Genomic DNA, 23,571 nt, shown 5'->3' with positions numbered 1-23,571 from the left:
GTGTCATAACACATACACTTCCAGCTGTTAGACCATCATGTTTTACCATGATCCAACTTATTCTGATTTATTATGTCTTAATTTAAAAGGCTCCTAATCTATAGACATGCATATAAATTACAGACAAAACTGGGCCTCTACTTAGGTTTACTCATGTTCCCAAAGGAGTGCTCAATCATAAAGGTGAGGGGTTTCTTTGTTTGTTTCAGTCATGACTTAAATTAAAACTAGGAGTTACATATGACAACATCTGAAACAAATCTCATCTTTAAAACTAGTGCACTAGAAATCACCCTGCCCTCCCCATTTATTTTACTGTAGAAAAAGGAAGACCTAAGGCATTTACTGACTGGAAGAAGATGAGAAGCTTCCAGGAGTAAACAGCATGCATATATAAAAATTTTTAATTCAAAATCTAAAAGTTGATACTATTGAGTACTTTTGAGCTTTTGGTTTTTATATTTTTTTTCTATGAATTAGGCTACCTTTTTCCACTCAATACCTGGTTTTCTAACATATGGAATAAAGAGGAAAGGCCACAGGAGACTTAAGTATATGGCACAAAACATGGAAGTTACCCTGACTACTAGTCAGGGCATCAGGGATTTCCAAGTCCATCTGACTTTCTTTCAGCAATCTTTAATTAAGTGAAGCATGGACCTGCAGATAAACACCCATGTAACTGCTAAGAGCCCAGCCTGTCTTCAGCATTATAACTCACTTCCCTCCCTAAGCTGTCCATTTTCAAAACACATTCCATTCAGGCATGTTGTAAGAAAAAAAAAGAGGTCTGATATTTATAACTAGATTACAAATGCTGTTCAAGGTACCTAGAAGAAAAAGTGTTTTAACAGATCAAAAGCTAAAAGGTTATGTTCTTTTTAATAATAAGCATCACAGAAAATGGAATTCCAGAGAGAAGTCTAAAGAACAAAAGTATACATTAGTTTTTGATTTTTATTTTTAAATAAGGATATCCCTCTATCAGGACCAGTAACATTTAAAAACATCATTAAAAACTGTATTGTACATACTACAGTATTTTGCAACATTAATAAATATATTTAACAATGTACTTGTCTACGTACTGATATAGAGAGAATCTTGCAGGTTTTCAATTCTACCATCTCAGACCTGCTTTGGGATATGGTTTTTTTGACTGAAAAACTCAGGAAGTACAAACACATGGTGTAATTTCATATATGAATCTGTTCAGGTCCTTGCTGTCTTTCCCAATAACCCTTTTTAACCAAGACTGAAGAACAAATGTGGTGTCAATTGGTGACCACAATTCTACCTCTAAGGATTAAATGAGAAGACAGTCCAGTTCTTTCATCTATTTACTCATGATGCCAAAAGCAAATGTGGTTTTCGAGTTCTGAGCACCCAGTCTCTGACCTGCTCTTAGATATTAACAACATAATTTTATCCACATAGCAATTTTTCCTCTGTATACAGAGCAATGTCAAGTGTATGTACTTTGGGAACTCACACTGGGAACTTGCATATTCATGCAGCTCACCAGAAGTTACTGATAAGCTGGTCATCACTAGGGTGAGAGTAAGTTGGTCAGAAGCACATATAAGCAGTGCTATCAAGAAAGCCATTTGAAAGTCTAAGAAATCCTACAAGATCTACACACAGCCTAGACCTTTGTGAAACCTCTGTATGTCTATAAAGCAAGTTGGAGCTACTAAGATACTTCTAATGGGACAGGAGACTTCACTTGTCTATGAAAGCTGAAACACTTTCTAACTCTCCTTATGACTGTACTGACTGTCTTGCAAATATTAGTACCTAGATCCTGACTCTACAATCAAATCAGAGAGAGTGTAAGAACTGCAGAACATAATGTTCTCAGGAGAAGGCATGGCATAACTACAATATAATAGCCTAGTGCATATTCCATGGAAGTTAACTGAATATGCTACACCTTGTATATCACAATCCAGCTTCACAACCACCCAGATCCTCCTTCCAAGGCAACAAAAAAAATTTTAGCTGTTAAATCAGATGCCAGCTTCAATAAATAAATCAGTCTGTAATCCTAAAAGGAAGCACTGATGCTGCCTAAACCTGGGCATACAGCTGAACAACAGTGTCTTCTTATCTACAAATCACAGTAGTATCTGCTACAGATTTAGAAACAAGATGATAAAATGCAGACTAATTGAAAATGCATTTTGTCTCCATGAGAAGAAAAAAGTTCAAAGTTTTCAGAGAAAATAAATATCCAAGGATATAATGGAATACTGAGTATACAATCTGACCTTTGGGTTACCAGCCAGGACACATTTATGAAACTGATGCAAGTCTTTTTGTAATTTTTAACATTACTGACAGATAAGGATGTTTTGACTGAAGGTTCCCCACATCTCCTTCCAAACACACTTCTACAGTTGTCCTTGAAATATAATGATACAGCACTTAAAAACCTGAAAATCCAGATCACTTTTTCAAGATCACTACTACAAAAAAGCCACTCAATTTCTAGAACTATAGGCATAAAAGAGTAATGAAAAACAACAGAAATTATGTCATTAGATAACTGACATCTCATGCAAAAAACTACATTTCTAATGTATAGAAAACAGTATGTTTTTATGAACTTCTGTATATAGTGCTTAATATTTAAATTATCCTGTATCTATTATAAGCATGAACTTCTGTATGCTACAAGATGATGCACCAATTCTATTGGAAGGAGTCTAATAGATGTGGCTACATTCACCAAACTGAAAAGCTGAGCCAAAAAAAAGGTAATGACATCTAAGAAATATGTGAACCCACAGCTGGTACCCATCATTCTTTACTTACTGGAAAACTTCAATTCATTAAATGAATATCATTAAGAAAGGATGCATATAGACTCATATGATTTTGAAGGTGGTACTTGGAGCATGCATTCTTCAAGAGAAGAATGAAATTACTTCTTCCAACTTAACAGTAAGGGATTCTCAGCAGCAAGAAACAAGCCTTGGTAGCAAATCTTTATTGTACTTGTAACATGTGGAACATAAGGATTTCTCATCATAGCTCAAAAAAGCTCTCAGTTGGTGGCAGACTGGGTTTTCAGACTTGGAATATATGATGGATATGCACTGCCCTCTGCTGTACTCCCCAAATTATTCCAGTAAAGCCACCGTGTTGTACTTCTTAACATAGAGAGGTAAGATGCACTTTATCCCAAATCAAAACACTGAACTATTACTACTCTCAGCATGCAAGCAAAGCCTGCTATGAAAGATTTATACCCACCACCACAGATAAATGAGAGATCTCTCAAGACAGATCTTTAAATGATTGTTTATATTTTAAACAGATAAGGTAAAATACACTTACTTTAGCTGTTCCCCCATGAGCTTAGAGCAAGACCTTTTATCCTAATCACCAATTTTTAATTTTTTATGTCTTTCAGACATACTATCATGGTTAAAAGCAGTATATGCTTCAGCCTTACCTGTAACTAGCAAGCCTTCCATGTGGATTGTTTATTTTTCAAAGTAACATTTTTTATTTAAGCGTTTCTCATTCAATAGACGTTTCACTTCATAATAAACACTTAACCACAACTCTTAATTCTCCACCACTATGTAATGAAGGTATTCAAGCAATAAGAGCTCCTAGGGAAGCTAGGAGTAAGCAAGCAAGTAAAAATAAACTAAACAAAAATTCAAAAAGACGTTCCTCTGTAAGAAATGTTATTTGACAAAATTTTGTGAAGCACATGCAGCTACACATGAACTCATTTTCAATGAAAACTGCTGAAATTCTCTCTATTCTACAGCAGTTATTATAATAGTTGAAGTAGTTTTATTTTCAAATTCTTCATTTCCTCTAGTTAAGAAATCATCTTCTTATTACACACTGGAGCAAATATTACCTTAAATGAGACAATATAATTTACATTTAAAATATAATCTAGTCTGCAAAAAAACAGTGGGTTATATTCACAAGGAAAATGCAACGAAAAAATACCAACACATTAGAAATTAAACAACTGTTGCAATAAAATTATACTGCAAAAAGAATTACCTGTTTTTGTTAGCAACAGATTATCCAGATGTCTATCTCCAACTCCAAGGATGTAAGTAATCACACAATAACCAGCTGTAAAAAGAAAATTGTAAACATCAGTATGAGTACCTTTCCTGGAGAGAAAGAAGTTCCACACAATTAACAGCATATTACATTATCTTAGGTCTCGTTCACTAACAATAAATATACCACAGAGACTTGGGGCAGGAGTGGTGCTGGTGAAGAATGATCAAGCTTGTCAGCACTATCAAGAATATTTGAAGTACTACAAATCTGGAACGTTTTCAGTACTGTCAGGATTTTAATTTCTTATGATACAATTACATGCCTAACCCTTAAAGACTAAATTAGTTCAATATTGGAATAAAGGTACTTCAAAAGAAGCTGAAATATTTTGAACTAAGTGAATGTACATGTTTTGAACTGAAGCTATTTTAAGGCCACTGCAAACAAGTATTAGGCATGGTTATGAGCCTGGATAGCCATGTCAGCAGCATTCACAAGATCAGCAGTGATAAAAAGCACATTGTTTCAATTGCTATTTTCACCCACTAACCACAACAGTTTGAAGCAGTTCTAAAGACTGCACCATCAGAAAGAAAAGGACAAAGGGGAAGATACTGTGGAGTCACACCTGAATGCTCTTTTTTTTCCCTTTTGTTAGAATGGAGTTTTTTTAATTTTATGGAGAGCACACGTAGTATTTTAACACGGTCATCAGTTTATTGAACATGAAATACACTGCCACTTTCTCTTTTCATATAAATGTAACCACAGACCCCAAAAGGCCTAATGTTTTCAAACCCAATTAGAATCTGATACAGATGCTTTATCATTATATAAATGTTTTATGTGTCCCTCCATTATGAAGACCCCAACTCACAATACAGACAGGGCAGAGATAAGATTACTGCTGGAAAGCAAAGAGTATTTAACTCATAATCTCCTTGAAGAACCACCAAAAGTGGTCTTGTGTGTGACATGAGAAGCTTAAAATTATTATTTTCACTGCATTTCTGACAGCAAGTACATGCACAGTGCCCTGTTTGCAGCCACATAAACTGAAATAACTTAATATCTCATCCACCATACCCTTCAGACTTCCCCTAAGACGTTACCAGCTGTTAGACTGTAACTCACCACAGCTCTTAACATACGTGTCCATCACCTCTGCACTGATTCCATGAGGGCCCGTCTCACTAGGGGCATGCTTTCTGAAGAAGTTCTGGAGAAAATGCCATGAAGTTATTTAGTTATTCCACGTAATATGAAACTGGGTCTTTAGGAGAAAAAATATTTAAAGCAAGACCACACATGGCCGTTATTACAATGTGTTAAACTAACAATGACCCCCAGAACACCTCATAAGATCTAGTTTAATATACCTTTATTTATATCCTGTGTCAATCATTGTATTCTTATACTCGACACAGAAACTGAAAAGCAGTTTCCTTTATTAAATGTTTCAGAAAATTAACAATGAACTCAAAAGTTACTAATCAGTATCTATGAGTGACAGTACTTCCAAGGCAAACTATTTAGGTCACATCAACCAAAACTAAACCTGGATTAACAGTCCTGCTTTATAACTACATTTGGGGAGCATGCTCTCACAGGGTTTACTATCCTGATTATCCTTATGTCTCCCTATTTATCAATAAAACCAACTGCTGCCATTGAGTTTAAAAAGCAAATAAGCCTAAGTCATCAAATGGAAAATCTGAATTTCCTGTGAAATGTGGACAAGGCCAAACAATCCTCTTAACCTTCTTGAGTAAGAGAAAACTTGGTTATATCCAAGCCTAAGCAAAGTTTCTTCCAGTAAGCACAATCTAAGGAAGCACTGTAGTAGTGTAGTAGTCCCCTGGACAGCATGTACATTACTAAAATCATAATGAAAACTAAGACACTTACATAAATGAACTTCTAAAATTTAACTGCAATTTTAGGGTTGTTGACAGAAGGTAAGTAACACTGAAACACCAAAACACCTTTTCTCTCCTGGAGATCTGCATTTCACCAGGCAACACTGGTGTACTGGCTTTAAATCTTTTCAGTAGTTTTATACAGTGCTCATCTTTACCAGAACTGCTGTGAAATCCAAAATGAGTATTTCCAAAAAGACTAAACCAAACTTCCACAATATGTAAAAGTATTCAATTACTTTTCATTTCCTTGGCCTACAATGCCCAACTATTTTATCTTGTTTCAGAAAAGGAAATCTCACTCTTTTGCTGCACTGTCTACTTAGATTAAAAATTCTTCACAGGAATAATTGCTCCTTATGTCTGCATAGCAACTGAAACAACAGGACACCTATTTCCAGTCACATGATGTTGTAAGGAATTGAAAAATAACAGTTCGCCAGCATTTCTAAACACATTATTTTATAAAAACATGTAATGGAATGAATCATGAATAGCACACTTCCAAATTACAAAGGATTGTCAAGAAAATACTTTATAAGCACTGTAAAATTATTGACTGTGCAGACATGCCTTATTACAACCTATATGGAATGGAAAGCTAGAAAAACTCCAACTTATGTAACTTGATGCTGGTCACTGATTAGTGATAAGCATTTTTTATATGTGATAAATATTTGGTAAGCTTATTTGTTAAGCAAATTATAAACAATTTAGATCTTCATATTTTTAACATAGGTAGTTTACAGGAGCTGAAAGCTAGTTTGCTTTGGCTCAGTTACTGAACTGTAAAAAAATGCAAACTTCAGTATCATCTACACAAAAGAAAAAAAGCACCGTGACAAATCAAATCCAAATAAATATGTTCTATTGTCATTAAAAAATCTATTAGCTGCTCACCTCATTTAGCAATTTGGTATGTTTTTATCCAGTTATATTTATCTCAGCTAGCTGAGCTCTGCTATCTCACTTGTGTACTGGGCTTGAAACCAGTATGAAGTTGTGTGCTACTATTCAGTTGTGTGCCCCCACTCAAATCCATGAGAATTAAGAAAATCTGCTAACAAAACCAAGTTACAGTACCTATACATCCACAATTGAGAGGAAACAGGCTTCAGAAATTATATGAACAAATTATTTAGTTCATATAGTTTAGTTCATAATAGTTTCTTTGTTTCATTGAACAAATAAAAGAACTAATCATATTTTGACAAGGTCAAATGAATGAAACAATAACACTCTGAAACAAAGCATGCAGCAAAAAGTGTCTGGTATCTGCCATTTGTCATTACAGCAAAGCTGGGATTTCAATATCATAACTAAATCCATTGTAATTTATTTAAATAGTGTTACTTTCAGAACATGAGATACTCAAGTGGTCATTTATACATACCTTTTTAAACAAACCCCAAATGTTTCCAGCTGTAATTTGTCTTCTAACAGATCAAAAAATCATCTGAGAGACTAAGAATTTTGCACAAGATCTAAGCCTTCAGCTTACAGTGTTTGATCAGAAGACAATTTACAGCTCCCCCATCACATACCTGTATAGTTTCCTCAGTAGCAAGAACTTCGGCAACTGGTACTGATGGAATAAATTGCATGAAGCCTATGACAGAAAACAGCCAGAAGAGAAAATCTCCAAGGCACAGAACTTTCAAACTACTCTGTAATACATGTTTATGAATGGCAAAACTAATACACAGTCATTCAACTGCTTCTCATAGGAAAAAAACCCCACTTTTTTTGGTCCCATTTTCCAATATCCTGCCTTCAATACTTTTAAAACTACTTCTCATTAACACCAAATTACCTTGCAAAAGGCGTTTTTTCACAAGGCTTCAAGATGAGAGAAAGTAAGTTGATGGCTTTCTAAATATTTATCTAGAATATATCTAAAAGTAGTCAAGTTTGATTTTTTGTTTTTCTCCTCCATTTTATGCAAGGATCTCTAAATAGAAGTGTTAGGTTATTTATTCACGATCACACTGCAAGCCAGCAGCAAAGACTGGTAACTGCTGATTGTCATTTACTCGTAAATCCTGACCAGGCTCCTTTTATGAAGACATGTGAGTCACCTATGGAACCCTGTGGTGACTCAGATTGTTTACTTCCATGGCTTAAACTCTAACAAGACTTTCTTACACACTAAGAACACAGGGAGAAGATTCTTCTCTGTACTGTATTTTTAGTAAATAAATGTATTCATACCATGTTTCGTACTAGTTGCGAGCACTTTATAAGGTGTCAGCTTCAAATCCAGATTCTCTTTTCTTAACAGCTGGAAAAAATAATATTAAAAAAGGAAAGATGAATGCAACAGAAAGGCAGATTCTATTACTAAAAGGCTGTGTATTGGACATTGATCTCCACTGTTCTTCACTGAAACTGATAATGAGTGAGAGCCTGTTTGGCAATTCTGTGGTTTTTTTTCAATCTACACAAGGTAATTGCACATCTATACAGAAAAGAAAAAAAAGGCCACCTAGAGATCTGAGAACTCTGGAATTATCAGCAATATAAGCTGCATTAAAAGTGTTTAACAGTCTTGCTTTTGACAAGGAAAATCAAGAAAAGAGAAAGACAAGGATATTGATTAATAATTTTCACCTTATCCATGAGTGAAATAATCTGAAGAATAAGTTGATCTTGACGTAAATCATCGCCATGCTTAAAAATTACAGGATATTTGCCTCCATCTTCTGTCTTGAAGAATAACTGAGCAGGCATTAAGGCACTCTGTAAAAGGAAATGTACTACTAAGCTGGTTTACAGCAGTGCTCATATTAACACATTGCTACAATGGAGCTTAGAAATAAAATCTTTGCATTGTATTTGCATTGCCTCAATAGTTTAGAGTGTACCACCTCCAATTACCAAAATTGTAATGTATCTTAAAGAGAAAAATACCTTAATGTTTTCCTTCTTTTTTTATCAAGGATACATTCTCCCTCCCTGCACCCCACAGCAGCAGAAGAGGAAAGGGCAGAAGTATTCCATTTTGCATGTTACTCCAGTCAACAAGGAAGCACTATGCAAAAGCTCACATCAAAAGAAATTTTAAGTGATCAGATCAAAAAGTGACACAATTACAGGATAAGCAAGAAAGAACTCCTAGGGGCACGTAATCTTAAACAATTAATTGCTTCCTTAATCTCTTTAAAAAAAGCAAAAGTTCCTTTTTACATTATTGTTTGAGCAAGTCCATTTAATTGTTTGCAATTTTTCCACATAAAATGGGTCAAAGGGGATCAATTATCTACATGAACATTACAATCTATTGCAACTGACCAAGTCACTTCTCTCCACAGCAAACCAAACAAAATAATCGAGGTACAGAGTTTAATCTTGAGCAGTTAGATTACATTTTTAAATTAATACCACAAAATTATTAAGGTCTAGAAGTAAAAGCAAAATTATTCTTTACGTAGTCCTAGAAAAGCTAATGTGATGTCCAAGGGCACCTAAAATTAGTAATTCTTTCCTTTTTAATTCCATCTGGATTTTTATCCCACAGCCCAGAATGGAAAAATGGAAAAATGTAAGCTATCAGACTTAGGAGAAGGAAAAAAAAATCTTTGATTTTAAATCAAGTTGCATCTCACATTTTTGGCCCTACATTTTTTGCACAGCTACAGAAGACCAATATGTAAAAGACTGCATTGAGTTTGTCCTAAAGAACTTCAGCAGTTATTACTGAGAGGAAACAGTTGCTGTTCCAGCAATCTGTTTCTCCACATTTTTTCCCTAACTCTTAAATCATACGCACACAAAATGATTATTTGAGTTTGCAAAAGTTTGCTTTCGTAACAAAATCTTTTCAATGTTGTCTCCAACCAAAGGTGCAAGAACATGCCACTGGAGAAGCCTATGATTCAAAAGAACTAACTAGATACAGAAAGAAGCAAGCTAAAACTTGTAGAAAGCCATGCACAAAATATCTCTGAATTTAAGCAAACTCAAATTGCAACAAAATCAAGGAGTCTGATGAAACTACTGTGCATAATAAGTCTAGGACCTATTAGAGATGACAGATTTAACTGTCATAGCAACCTACAAGAATTCTTTAACTGGCAAACAAAGGGTTCCAGGACATAGGCCCAACTTCTACAGCAAATTTTGGTCATCCTGAAATTAGATTGCAGTTAGCTATAGGAATTGAAAGCCAATTTATAAAATGTTCCGACACCACTGAGCACAGGTAATAAATTGCACGGCAAGAATTAACTTATATTTCAAGAAGTAAAATAAACAAAATAACCCCAGCCCTTTCAATGGTACATGGGCTATTTTTTTGGTCACAAGCAGCAGCTATAGTTTGGCTTAAAGAATTACCAAACATAGGGCTATAATATTTACCTGTCAGCTAACTGCAACTACATGATATGGAACAGCACAGTGTTTTCCACTCTCTGTGAACTTAAGCTTTATTAAGCAATGGACTAGACCTACAGATCTTAATGAGACACAGCACACCTGCTTTCATTTACATGATTTTAATCTTAAAATGCTACTCCTGTTGAACACACGAACAAAATTCTGGGAAATTCTAAACTTCATCATCTGTATCACTCTTATAAAAGCTGCTTCAAAATTAAAAAGTTTAAATTAAAAAACAACAGAAAATAAGGAGTTGTTTAACCACTTAAAGAGCATGCTACAATTGCATTTTGCCTGGACTAGGGCTGTCCCTTTAAATCTTTCAACTGTTGTTTCTAAGCTTAGGATTCACAAGACTTGTTTGTATTTCAACTATTCAGAAGCTCTCATTTACCTTGAAGAGTGTGGCTTTTTCAGGGATTATTCCTTTAATTTTCACCTGAGGTTCCAGAGGAAGTGGAATAAGTTCCATATCTGCTAAATTCATCTTTTCATTATCAGCTAACAATGCCTGAAGCCTCTCATTCTAAAAGAATGAAAATTTGTTTAAGAAAAAAACCCACAAAACATAAAACACACACTAGGCATACATGAAGTCCATAAACAAAGGATGCATTACTAACAAATATTCAATTTATTCAATTTATCCATACAAAGAATCAAGGTTTCACTCATACAATCCAGCAAAATAAAAACTCACTATTTGCAGTAATTTGAATAACAAAGGAGATACTCCATCTAGTACTAGTATAGTCAAGCAATTTTCTAAGTTCTATATAATATATAATATAAATATAGTATATCTATATATAATATAGACATATATATATATATATATAATAGCCTTAAAAAAACTTGTTTCTAAGTTGCCCACACAAAGCACAGGATGATTTGTTTTTCATACCTAAATTAAATGTTAGTTATGTTTCAGAAATTGATTCAAATCCAACTCAGAAATTTTATATACCTCAATTCCATCAAGAAATTTCCTACCACCAAGGAACCAAATGGCCAATAGGTTGCACTGATCTGATTTACAGACTTGCTTGACATTCCTACATCTGTAGTTATCAGAAATACAAAACTTATCAATTTTTGAGTACTTTACACTGTATGTCCTACACAGTAAAGGTTCAGTATGTTAAAGTTCCTAGCCTTTTCCCTTGCTGAATATAACAGACACACACCAAGGAGGCCCACAACTGTTACAAATAGCTCCAGTGCTTAATTGCTGCTAGCTAGATTGCAATCTAAACGTAAAAGCCATGTATTTCTTAGTTTTACAGAAATTTCTTAAAAGAATATAAAACTGAATACTACCAATGCACAAGCAGGAAAGAGAATCTTACAAATTGCAAAATTCTCTCCTTTTAGTCTTTGTTACTGATACACAGAACAAGTTGCCTCACTTTTTGTTAATAATTGTTTTATTTTTCTGCGTAAATATACCCCATACATTTAAAGAAACCATCACACTGAAAAAATCATGTTTAAAAATACTGATGTGTGTCAAAGGAAAAGCTTATACTGAAACAGAAATCCCTCTACCATTTCCACTTTCTTTCCTAGACCTGCCTGCCAGGTGCACTTAAAACTTTAGGTAAGAAGGACAAAGCTTCTTGAAATATGGAATAGAAAGTCTTTTCCTCAAGACCTGACCGAAAACAGAGTTCTGATAAACACATACCTTATAGAAGAACAGATTTATTGGTCTTGGAACCAATGAAACCTTCCTGCTAACTGATTTTCACTATCTATCCTGGCATATCATGCATGTAACAATAACGTCATACTCTCCCACATCCCCCGCAACATGTTCAATTATATTAACTATTTAATTATTCTGATATCTTTCTTTGGCCGAAACATCCCATGAGTGCTCCTAAGGGCATCTTCTCTTTTCTAATACACTTTGGAACCTGAACATCAAAATTTTTCCAAAGTTTGTTCACAGTTAAACAAAATTATTTCGGAAGGATGGACATCTGTTACAGACCTAAGCGCTAAGAACTTTAATGAAAGGCCAACATTCCTACCCGTTGTCAAATTTAAGCCACAGACAGGCTTTCCAATCCTTTAGTTACCTTTTTCTTACGATTCCCACTTTCACGCTGCACTGCCTTCATTACATGAACCAACCGATCTACAAATGTCTGCTGGGCTGCCAAAAGTGAGCGCATAACTCTGACAGACTTATCACCCTAAGAGAATGAAAAGAAACAGAATTAATTTCTTGTTCTGTAATTATTTTATCTAGAAATCATTCCTTTTTTTCTTAGACCTTTGGGCTTGTAAGAGGTTAAGTGAATAATGATCAATTTCCCATCAATTCAAAAGGTATTTTCTGTAAAACACAATCACAGTCACTGTAGCTGGCAATCAATTATCTGACCTAACACTGCACTTCAATTTGCTTCAACAATTTCAGTGGTGAACAGTCATGCATGACAAACCAATTCACACAGCCAAAATAAGTTAGTATGGATAACTGTGAAATACTCTTATAAAGCACAAGAGTCAGATTCAAGTAACTCCCCTAAAACTGGAAATAATATTAAGTGTGAGATACATGAAAATCTGTAAAGACTGCAAATCTGCTATACAGTAAAACTTCCAATTCACAGATGTTTTTTCGGCTGTTTTAGTTTGTTTTTTTTTTTTCCCCGCAGCTCCAGTACCCTCTGCTGCTGACACACAGAACAGCAAGTGCTGTTTCAGAGTTCCAGATCAGTCTGTACACTTTCACCTCAAGGACAAGAGTTTACAATAAATAAATAAATAAATAATAAATAAATTACATTGACTTCACAAGGCTTTTAGAACATTTTAGATTTAGTGTAAGGCAGAGTATTCTAGAATCAGTATGTTACTAACAGGAACAAAAACAAAAGAGAAGAAAGACTTATCAATATATATCCTTTTCCTTCTTCACAGTTTCTTCGGCTTACTACAAACTCAAAATTCAAGCAGAACTGGAAGCTTTTATAAAATTTCAATGCATGTGACATACATACACAAAACACCCCAACACATCCTCTTAGACACCAGAACCTTCTTAAGGAAGGACTATTCCAAACGGTTATGGACTTCTTTACACAGAGGCATTACCTTCAGCAAAGCCTGACTGAATCTTCTCATCACGTTTAAGTACATTTCATGAGTCTTTGGGTCCCTCTGCTGAGTATCTTGGTCTTCACACTCCACTATTACATACCTGCAGCATAAAAACAACCTGCGTTATACCATACTCTTGGAGCTACACAATTTGAGAGAAACATAGGAGCCCTGTATTACAGACCTGGAACTAAAAATTAATATAATCTTTGAGTTCTTTAGCTCAACCAACAGCTGAACTCTTAAAATTGCATCGTCCCCAGCTCCATTTGGATCAGGAGAGTCTATCAAAGTGTTTGATAGCATCATGACTCAAAGAGGATACACCTGAAGTCCAAATCATATGAACACACCAGCCAAGAAGTAAAACTGAGCATGTGTTCCACTGTGATACCACCTGCTACATAACTTAGTGGCTGCAAACTTGTTATTCAAGAGCACCTTGTTATTCAAGGAGAATCTCTTCCTACCTGCTCCCTGTTTTAGCATTAGAAATGGTGGAATGAAAGGTATTGGTCCTACAGCAGCTTTGCAGAGTCTACATGCCAGAGTTTCCACTTCTAAACTATGAATTGGATACAAATCCTAATAATACAATCTGGAATACTTACACTGAAAATTTATTTTTATACAAAGCAGTCATTTGGAATGCTTTTAACTAAATTTCTACTTGGAGCACTGACAGGAAAAAAGTAGCTATTCACTGAAAGCTACATACATGTCTTCTTTCTGTTGGTCAATGTACTACTCAGCAAAAATATGCAATAAAACCATAAGAAAGTAAAAACATATAACAAATACTATTAAAAAAAGAAAGAAATTAGCATATTAGTAAATTTTCAAACACTGCATTTGGATTCAGAAGTGACTAATTCAAGACAGTTTCTTGGACAATACATGTCAGCAAGAATTACACCTTCCTTACATACTTGTGCAGAGTCTCTTCACGAGAGAATAACTGTGAGACAAGACTAGAGGTCTGTCATTTGCAGCTGATCAGATTTGAGCAGTCTTATTTATAAATACACAACATATTACATCCAGTAGAATAACGCATATGTAACTTATTCCATGTATACAATCCCAATGAAACCTCTAACAAAAGATTCTTCCTGGGGCCTTGCTAATACAGCATTACAGACTGTTCTCTCACAAATGTGTGTATAAGAGTAAGTCCAAAATCTGCACATAAACCTGAAGGAAAAGGGGAAGTAATGAATTGAAACGTGCTATTTTCATCTTCATTTGTTAAAATCCCTGGACAGTTTCTCAAAGCTATCTTGAAACAAGGAGTAAGAGTAATGCTTCACACTTGGGTAGGTGTCTCATATCTCCAAAGAGGAGACAGAAAAAGTAGTATCACTGACTTCTGAGGCCACTGTTAAAGGACAAGATAGCTTTACAATGACAAGTGACTGAGCAGAAGGTTTAATTTTCAAGGGTTATTGTACTTTTTCCATTGATTATTTTGGTTGCATACTGTGTCTGGATAGTTGAAACATACAATTGATCAGCAGCCACGAGGATTTATGGCTACATCAGCTCATAGAGTGGCTGCAACATTTGTATTTTGTCACTGAGAAATTGAGATGTCTAGAAAGAAAACAAAGAATAAATTGAGTAGGGTTTTTGGCTTGGTGGAATATTTCTTATTTGTTTTGTTAAATTTATTTTTTTTTAAGTCATAAATTAAAAACTTCACAGAGTTATGGATGCCTGAACTTTGTGTAGCGTAATGTCCGAGATGCTGCTGAAATGGATCAAGCTGATAGAAGTAAATTAAGCTACCAATATCTTAATGAAGAACATTTGATTAGGTCAAGCACTTGGTTTCTACCCACACCAATTCAGACTGCAATTATTTTAATAATTTATACTTAATAGTAATTTCTAATGAAGCCAAACATTATCTTTGGCCACTGCAATAGAAGTACCTACTCCTTGCAAATGTACATAAGACATTCAATTGAGTATCCTAAAATTCAATCTACTAAAAATAATTACACAATAAAACTTAGAAAGTTATAAATGAAATCTCTCAGCATAGTTCACAAGTTACTTGCAAGAATTTTATAAAAACAGTTTGCTATGTTTTACATCATATATCACACTTAGTTCCCAGTTCACAGCTTATCTGTAGTTAATGCTCTTAGCACACTGAAATATGATCATATGCATTAGTATTTTTAGTGTTTTGATGCAACTACAAAGGTTACAAATGACAATCATACGACTTAGGTTTAGCTATGTAAAAGGCATCTAAGATCTTCCTTTTAAAATACATGAATATATGCAAGTAAATAGCTGTGAGTGTTGTGCATATGCAAAGTTTGCACACTAATACACACATAGATTCGCACTTCCACAGTACAGCTCTACTCATCTGAGCTTGCTTCAAGTGAGAAAATTCCTACATGCAAATGCTTGTTCAGAAGGCTTGCAGATTACTACTTTAGACATCTAATTTTACTCTTAATACACTGAGCTAAGACAAGACCCTAAACTAAGCAATCCTACCTTTCTACGGTATAGATGAACTAATATTTACCACTGAAGTTCCCCCTTAAGATTGCACGCATCTGCAGTGACATTTTGTTTGTGCTCATAACCATAAATGGAATAAAATTAAAATTAGGTTAAAACAACAACAAAAAATGCTTTATGAATCTTCATAACACAAACCTTTGATTGATATTTAAGTGTATAACTTCAGTACTCCAGCCAACACTGTCAAACATTGTAAGCACAAAAAATTACAACCACACACAGAGCAAAGCAGAGCAAAGGTGAACTTAATCTCCTCCCCACCACCATAAATAACTTGAATGACAACTTTTAACATAGTTAGGCTGCCTTTTGTGACATTGTGTATAATGTTCTAGACATCACCTTATTTTGTCTAACAACAATGCATATTACTGCATTTTATAAGCTCTGTTTATAAATTACTATGCATAGTATTATGTTTTAAATCTACTACTTTACCCTTAGAAAAACTGAGATTCTGGAGCTCTCATGACAGGTCATATTTTGGTGAGCATCCTTCTGGACATTATAGTTTGATTTCAATTACATATTGGTATAGTATAAAGAAAAAGTTTCTAACATAACATACCAGTACAAGTAGTTTGCCAATGTGGAATTTTTGCATGCCCGTGATATCAAGAAAGTGCAAAGGTCTTGCTGGAAGGGATTTAAGAAGAACAAAAAAAAAAAAAAAAAAATTACAAAGACATCTAAGCAAAATCTAAGCATCTGAGATCTGAGAGAGTGACAAAGTTAAGGAAAAACACTGAGTTTTAAACATAAGAGCTGTGAGAGATATATTTCCTTCTAAAATCTGAATCCAATCCCACTTAATATTAAAATCACAATAATTTAAATATTCCTTTAAATCCAGCAACACTACTGAAAGTTAAAGGTCCACTACTCCAATAATGTATTTACCAACTATAAGAAGCACATGATATTCTCCAAAAATAAACCTTTAATGTAATTTTTACTTATAATACGTTACTCTTTCTTCCTATGCAATTGCATCTTGCTGGAAATGCTGTAGCATTCAACTCCCAAAGAGATTTCCCACTCTGTTTTGTATGCAGAGCATCTAACAATCTTGAAGATGTTCTACATACAAAGAAAACAAATTTGTGTAAGATATACAGCATTTAGCTGCTTCTTTCAGATTTAATAGTCCAGGTAGTAAGAAATCCATGTATCTTTACTGATATACTCAATTTGAGGCTTATTTTCTATGCAGTAGTAAGACTCAAGACAATTTGCAACAGGGAATGGATCATTAGTTCAAAGACCAATTAATCTGCATATCAGATTAAAATCAGATTCCTTCAAAATGTCTTTACCTTCTATCTTTCCCTTCTACACCTCTACTTCTGGCATAAACCGAATGTCTTTAGCAGAAGTAAATCAACATAATGTCTCAGGCTCAAAAAAAGATAACATGACAAAGACTAAAGCTATAGAAAGAACAGATTGCAGAGACTGAAATATTTGGGTAACTGTTTTCTATTAAAAGACTGTTATAGAACACCTTGAACACATGCAGTTTTCAGTGTCTAATCAATATGTGATAGCCTTTGCTATCATATAATAATTTTCTCCTTTACAGAAGAATACTTTAATTTCAATTTCCAGTCCCCCAGCTTTGTATACTGTGATCATGGACATAAAGAGACATCCTGTAAAAAAAAAAAAATCAGTTAAGCTATTGCTATTTTCTTAGCATTTACTTTAAATCTGTATTCTTTGGGCACTTTAAATATTCAGTAAGATTCACCAGAAGGATACAAATATTTACACACAAAGGCAAGAAACAGTACCAGGTCACTAGAAAAGTACAATAAATACAAAGTAAATTGTGCGACTTACATCAAGGTTTTCATTTTCTGCAAGCTCTTTTGTCTTAGAAGTAAGAGGTGGAGAGGAAACAGGTGGAATAGGACTCATAATCTGGGAACTACACAAAGGAAAGCATGCAATTGGTATGATTCAAAGTTCTTGCTTAGAGGCCAGGGAACATGCATGGAAATCACAATGAATTTCACTTCCACAGCATAATAAATTCAGAAAACTGGGAGAGTTTCTTTGCTACCTTTCTTTGAAGGTAGCATCTCAACCCTGTTTCAGAACAAACTGCATGAACAGCAACTTTGACAGCTGCAGTTCCTGAAAACAGCAAAAATCTGCGCCTAGAGAGCTATACAGTTTATGCTTGTGAAGGACATTCACTTAAACTTTGATTTTCTTACATCTTTCATTCAAAATAAGCAGACATAGATAGGAATTCAACAAATCTGCATTTTCAGGAGCTTTCTCAAATGTTCTAAGATGAAACTCCTAATACACAACACCTGCAAGCACTAGTCTTTGGAATGCAACTACACAGACTAGACAAACGCTTATTTGCAAGGCAAAGTTTTCAGATGGCAAATTTAGCTGAAAAGAAGTAATTAAATAGCTCTCCTAAGATCTAAGTATCATTGCAGCCTCAAAATACACCACCCTTCCCACAACACCCACTTTTATGGCTTTGCAGGAAGACAATGAAAAGCTGTAGAACTGTAATACAAAAAATACATCCGCGTGTTACAAGTCATTAGAAACTTAAGACTGAAAATACTGGAATTCTGTAACAAATGTTCACAGATGACTTTGGTTACCAAGTTTGTTTGCACTTTGCTTAATATTTTATTAGCTAACTCAGTCTTTCTTTTGGATTCCTGAAATATAAGTATGCTTCCTCAAGTCTCCCCTTACACTTTCTTTCATAAAAGGATGAAATTTCTTTTCACTTCAAATTGATTGGACTTTTAGATCCACATTCTGTGATGAAAGTGGGAAGTGGAACCTCATATAACTTCAGTGAAGACATCTTAACTTTTGCAAGTACAGAAGGAAGCAACAGCAGTGTTTTTGCTGCTCTACAGAAGTTTTCTTCCTTTTGTGTAGTAAGAGCAAAAGCCATAACTTTAACATTGTTTGCTCTGTAAACTATGTGCAATCAGGACACATTTCATGAATGCTCACTATTTGTTAGGTTTGCTTTGATTCTTGGATTTTTTTAATGTTCAAATTATAAAATAGCATGAAGATTATACAAAGCTCCCCTAAAAAAATAAACAATTTGATGTCTTAGAATACTACATGTTTCTGCATTTCTGCTGAAGTCTAAGCTTCTTACCTGTCTATTTCTGGAGCATTAGATCCAGATGTTGTCATAGTTTCCGACATGGAACCTTGACTGTCCCTCTTGCTAGGCTCCAGGCCATTCTTAATGTCATCAAAATTTTCATATTTCAATGCTTGGACTAACTGTAGCAGGTACATCAGCAAATCCTTATGGAGGAAAAAAATCCAACAGAAATAAGGGTGTCAGTCAAAGCAAACTAGAACTCCTTCTGTTTACAAAATTCTAATTTACAGATAAACTTCATCAGGATTTAGTGACCGCTAATAACACAGAAACTGAAGTACCCCTAAACAAGCAATATACCATAGCAACACTGGAGTTGGACGCATTTTGACTCCCAAATGATACTGAATTATCATTCTACTATTCTTTGTTACTCAAAGATAGTAAGTGCTAATTTAGTGAATATGCAAGTGTAATTACTATGTTTAAATTCTGTTTAGTTAAGCTGCCCTAATTGCTTCCAGCATTCACTGAATAAAGCTTTCAATTTGTGTCTCAAACGAAGAAAACCAAAAATTCAAGCTTAATTTGGACTATAGTATCAAGAATGGAGAATCTCTCTTCTCTTATGGACTATTTTTTTTATCCTTTGTGTAGCTGGGGATCTAACGGAAAAAAACACATATCAAATCTGTTTTAGATTAAAGAACAGATTTTTAACCACTTGCTGTTTAAAATAATCTTGTTGCATTTACTCTTCAACTTCTTCTGTTTACTTACCTTCTAGTACTTTGCAAAAGGTACATTTTTAATGTCAAAGCAGTATGACCTAGGCTATTAAAGTAGGCTTGAAAAAATATGATATACTTATGGTCCTTATTTTAAACTCTATTGATTGCCAAAGATTCAAAAGTTATGGTAATACATGCAAAGCTGGGTTTGCTTTTTTTTTAACTGTCAAAATAAAATATATAATATATAAATCATAAAAAAATATAAAACATAAAAAATAAACATAAAAACATAAAAAATAAAAATATAATAATAAAAAATATAAAAACATAAAAAATTAAAAAATATAAAACATAAATAAAATATATAAATCATTGATATTTAACATATTAGATTCTTTTAAGTAGTTCTATTCATAATCACAGCTCATCACATTCTAATCAGTATACAATTACAAAGACCTCATTTCCACAGACAATCTTCTACTCATTTTCTTCAGCAAAAGAGTATGATTATATACTGAGTTCAACAGATGGATGTGCTGAAAATCCTTTTATTGACTATTTAAGATCAGAGCACTTCCACAAGTTGACACTCAAAATTTATCACTGGTTTTTGGTGAGTGTGTACTGCTGTTTTACCTTGTTTAACAAAACCAGCTACTAGTGGCAGTTCATACTAAGACAATTATCAATGTGTGACACTTAACAATGCAAACACTGCTCCCCAAATACCTTACAATAAATAGCAACACAGTGAATCATCTTTTGTTTTCCACCAATATTCACAAAAATGTCATAAGAAGTAGCAAACATTTCAAGGACTCAATGAGATGAAAAGTCCTGAGACCAGCTGACTTTTTCATGTACCAACAGACCAGTGAATACCTCATCATCAGCCTGCTGAAGCCTGGCAACAGCATAGCGCCGCACCGTTGGGTTGGTAAAGTGAGATGACAGAAGCTCCAGAGAGTCTTCCACATCCATGGGCTTCCATTTGCCCAGCAGCTCCAGTGCTTGCTTTGCCTCCTGTGGTAGATCCCAGTTGACACACTTCAGGAACTTTGTCAAGGCCTAAATAGGAGATTGGACAATTCATCAGTAGAAAGCTAGAAAAAGGAAATTATTTTAAAAATTAATGTCTCACACAAAGGAAGAACTAGATTCAGATTATATTTACATAAGCACAGACCTGGAAAAGCTTACTGATCTAAGTGACAAGATCCCTTCCAGCCCAAACCATTTAACAACTCAACTCACCTTCTCCTGATGAGTAAGGTAATATCTGAATTTCCACACCAAATCCTGTTCCTCATACGTTAGTTGCTTTGTTGGTGGATAACTCACTATGATCTATTTGAAACATAGTCAGAAAGTGAGTTTAAAAACATGAACAGGCATAATCAACAAGTTAACAAAGTATACTGTGAGAAAGCACAACACTGACAACACAATAATAGCTAGGGAAAAAAAAAAAAGCTTTCCAACAACACAAAGCTATGGTATCATGGTGATGCTTCTCAGTAACAAGTAGATTGATTTGACAGTGCAGGCAAACACAGTTGCTTTAAGTGTATCACTCACACCTACATGACATACACAACATACACATTCTTAACCCCTCTAAATGGTTAAAAAAAAAAAAAAACAAGCACCTTGTATTCCTTTCTGAGTTGGGCTCTTCTATCTAAATACTCTGAAACATTTAATTAATGATTTTCTATAAACTGAAATTAACTGTATTTTCCTTAAGCTGTTACATATATGATTACCAACCTACCTACTAAAATTGAACTTAGTCATCATATGACTGACTTACATTAAGCTGGTCTCGTGTAGTTGCATTAGGCTTCAGGTCATGATCAGAAGGTCCACTTCTTAAACTTCGAGCAAGTTTGTGATGTTTGCTCTCTACTAAGTTCTCCTAAACACAGAGGGTTAAGTCAGTATTTATAAATACTAAATTTCAGAGAAAATTATTATTGAAACAAAACCATCCAGAGAAGACTCGTCAGTCTCTTGAAAAATGCATGGAAATGAAAATTTAAATCTGAAACTTCTGGCTTTTTTTGTTTGCTTATTTTACAAAAAAAAAAACCTCCTTTAATATATGGAGGGCTGTTGGGAGTTTTGATGGTCTGTTTCAGTTTATGACTTAGCATTAACAAACCCTACCTTGCCTTTCAGTGAATTGCTGCAAAATGTAAGCATTTCAGTCAACACATCCATGATTGACAGCACTCAAACGTACTAGACACTTCATAAACATTTTCTTTAGGATGATGTTTGCAGCATAAAGCTTTGTATGCAAGAAAAAACATCTCAAAAACTGGTCCCACTGTTAATACCATGTTAGCAACAGTAGGAGCCACAATAGGAGCCACAGTGCCAACAAGTTTTCAGCAGCCAAGGCAGTTTCCAGCATTGTCAGACTTGCTATTGCAGTGTTAGATTACACAGTGCTCAAACAGTGTTGCCAGTACAAGCCCACTTACATTAAGGTTCCCAAAGCTGCCAATACCAGTCCCACTGAATTGGCATCCACAATAATGGAAATCTTTTCTAGAACTGTACTTAGGCACTGTCTACATGACAAACAACATACAAGAGAGTGTAGGGAGAAAATAATTTAACAGAGGAAGTGACCAAGAATTATTGCACCAGTCTCTAAATTCTGCATTCCTCTTCTTCAGCTCCATCTTATCTTCCCACCCTCTGACCTCTTTTGCCAACAATCCCCCTTCCTCTGCTTTCTCACACCTCAGAAGCAAGCACATTGTGCATGGAAAGGAGGAGGTGAACATAAGCATTAAATCAATACTTGTATTTTAATCTAGAAGCAGCAGAAATAGAAAAAAAAATACAAAATTCAAACCTCCTGATATTTCTCAACTGGTTAAATATATCTTGTCACTGGAATTTTAAAATATTTAAGATGGCAAGCTTTCATCTACATTTATGAAAAGTTCAACAGTAACTCTGTAATACAGGTGGCACCAGATGTAGCATGCTTACCATAGACATCTGAGGATCTGGAATCTTAACAATTTCAGGACTTGTTAAAACTGGAGATGACTCATCACCATCCTGAATGACAAAAAGTTAGAGGCATATTAAACATCTCAAGTTTTAGGGAAACAATGTATCATATTCATGCATTATGAACTCTAGTACAGTAGAAGAATGATTCAACTGCCAACACTTTTAAGGGGAAAAAATAAAATAAACAAATTATTTTTCTTGTCTTTTTCCCAGATGAAAAATGATTTGGCAAGACAGCTGAAGTTCACCAGAGGAGACACAGTTTGACAGCTCACTACTATTATGCACACAGATGAGTGGAGAAATTTGCCACCATTGTCATGCGTCCTCTAGAAGCATGAAGAGAAACAAAATCAGACTCTGTATTTCCACAAAACCCACAGTTTTCTAGAAAAAAATCACCATGTTGCAGAAATCAGACATATTAACTGAAAAACGAAAGTTTTCAGACTGGTAAAAGTGGAACATTTACCCCACAATTAGAAGTCTGTGTCAAACATTAAAAATTCAAAACTCACCAGGATGAGAATGCCAAAAGCACTATTGTCTAAAATTTGCTTACTTACAAAACAAACAAACAAAAAAAGTGCAAAGCCCTACAGTGTGTCATGTCAAAATGTTTATAAATGAAGGTTAAGGAGTTTTTTTTCCAAGACTAATGTTAAAAGAATTATTTGTGCACTCATTG

The 23,571-nt window shown here is 34.5% G+C and overlaps 1 protein-coding gene across 2 annotated transcripts in view; it reads right to left on the bottom strand.

Moving 5' to 3' along the window:
* The window catches only part of PIK3C3 (phosphatidylinositol 3-kinase catalytic subunit type 3), a 64,726-nt gene that overhangs the window by 26,044 nt on the left and 15,111 nt on the right, over nt 1–23,571 (bottom strand). The window contains exons 7-22 of one of the 2 annotated variants that reach the window (XM_077790059.1): nt 22,857–22,928; nt 22,337–22,426; nt 21,661–21,765; nt 21,102–21,194; nt 20,730–20,915; nt 19,159–19,313; nt 17,847–17,934; nt 16,573–16,640; nt 13,452–13,557; nt 12,428–12,544; nt 10,738–10,869; nt 8,574–8,702; nt 8,175–8,244; nt 7,508–7,572; nt 5,179–5,263; nt 4,036–4,110 (exon numbers count right to left, since the gene is read on the bottom strand). In XM_077790059.1, coding sequence (XP_077646185.1) covers nt 4,036–4,110; nt 5,179–5,263; nt 7,508–7,572; nt 8,175–8,244; nt 8,574–8,702; nt 10,738–10,869; nt 12,428–12,544; nt 13,452–13,557; nt 16,573–16,640; nt 17,847–17,934; nt 19,159–19,313; nt 20,730–20,915; nt 21,102–21,194; nt 21,661–21,765; nt 22,337–22,426; nt 22,857–22,928 — 1,636 coding nt within the window. The remainder of the gene's footprint in view (nt 1–4,035; nt 4,111–5,178; nt 5,264–7,507; nt 7,573–8,174; nt 8,245–8,573; nt 8,703–10,737; nt 10,870–12,427; nt 12,545–13,451; nt 13,558–16,572; nt 16,641–17,846; nt 17,935–19,158; nt 19,314–20,729; nt 20,916–21,101; nt 21,195–21,660; nt 21,766–22,336; nt 22,427–22,856; nt 22,929–23,571) is intronic. The other variant, XM_021538922.3, reaches the window with a different exon arrangement.

Source organism: Lonchura striata, chromosome Z (genome assembly GCF_046129695.1).
Source record: "Lonchura striata isolate bLonStr1 chromosome Z, bLonStr1.mat, whole genome shotgun sequence".
NCBI lineage: Eukaryota > Metazoa > Chordata > Aves > Passeriformes > Estrildidae > Lonchura > Lonchura striata.
The sequence above is the reverse complement of the archived record's forward strand: the minus strand, read 5'-3'. Positions and strand labels throughout refer to the sequence as shown.